This window comes from Sphaeroforma arctica, assembly GCF_001186125.1.
Source record: "Sphaeroforma arctica JP610 unplaced genomic scaffold supercont1.7276, whole genome shotgun sequence".
Lineage (NCBI taxonomy): Eukaryota > Ichthyosporea > Ichthyophonida > Sphaeroforma > Sphaeroforma arctica.
Genome location: NW_014033282.1, coordinates 420 through 1,466, shown reverse-complemented (window position 1 = coordinate 1,466; position 1,047 = coordinate 420). Strand labels below are relative to the sequence as shown.

Below are 1,047 nucleotides of genomic sequence, written 5' to 3'. Positions count from 1 at the left end.
GTGTGTGTGTGTGTGTATGTATGTATGTGTGTGTGTGTGTGTGTATGTTTATGTATATATATATATATATATAACATACCACTCCTCTATCAGCCAACACCATGGCACCAGCTTCCAAACGCTTCTCCCCCGTCTCCATATCTGTAAGTACCGCTGCGGTTAAACCCACACCACTCGAACCTCGACCGGTGGTTGCGATAGCAACGGTGGCCGTGTTCAGCATGAATCGCAAGGCTTGTGATTTGGCAGTTGAGGGATCACCTATACCGAGTGAACACAGCGTTAAAACAGTATCATCACAGAAGTTACGTATAGATGACATTTGCCATGGTTGATTGGGTCATGGACTCGTGGGATTGAAATGAATCTACGCGTTCACGTTAAGCTGTGACATTGAGCTTCTTGAACATATTGAGGTTGTCTGTTATCATGTACACGAGACTATACTTATACAAGTGAGGAAACGTTCTCTGCTAAATCCCAACTATCCAGGTGACGTATACATTGGAATCGGGTCGACGCAACGTGCTGTTAGATAGGGGCATTGCAATGTTAAGTATGCATGTGCCAATCATATGCTGCATGATTGCACCAAGAAACTTGTCCTTAATACAGACGGGTTTACAATCCGATTATTAATGCTGTTGATGAAAATGGGGCTTCAACCCCCAGAGATGCCTGTACAGCCCGGGCTGTACACGAGTATTTACGGCCACATGTACACATGCGCACACTAGAGTGTGAAAACCTGCAGGACACGGTCACGCCCGAAAAGAAAGAACGGTTTATTATATGCCGAAGTTTACATACCGACCATCAGTATGTTAATATCTCCACGCAAATGAGTGCCATTCTCCAGATTCTTCTCAACGCCACCCAACAGCTGGCACAGCAGTCTGTACAGAAAACAACGATAGAAGGTTAACCAAAGAGATAATACATGCGTAGGACCAGATCACGCGCTCATATATGATAGTGTACACCCCTGTGCAGCTATGATGTGCATACTTAGCATTTTGCAGTGACGATGTGTATTCGTGAAATATG

The 1,047-nt window shown here is 44.6% G+C and overlaps 1 protein-coding gene across 1 annotated transcript; it reads right to left on the bottom strand.

Moving 5' to 3' along the window:
- Positions 1-79: 79 nt before the first annotated feature.
- Positions 80-261, bottom strand: SARC_16058 (hypothetical protein; the record flags this gene model as incomplete). The annotated part of the gene is made up of 1 exon (XM_014289830.1): positions 80-261. A coding segment is annotated over one exon (182 nt), but the record flags the coding sequence as incomplete, so codon positions are not given.
- Between the last annotated feature and the right edge of the window lie 786 nt (positions 262-1,047).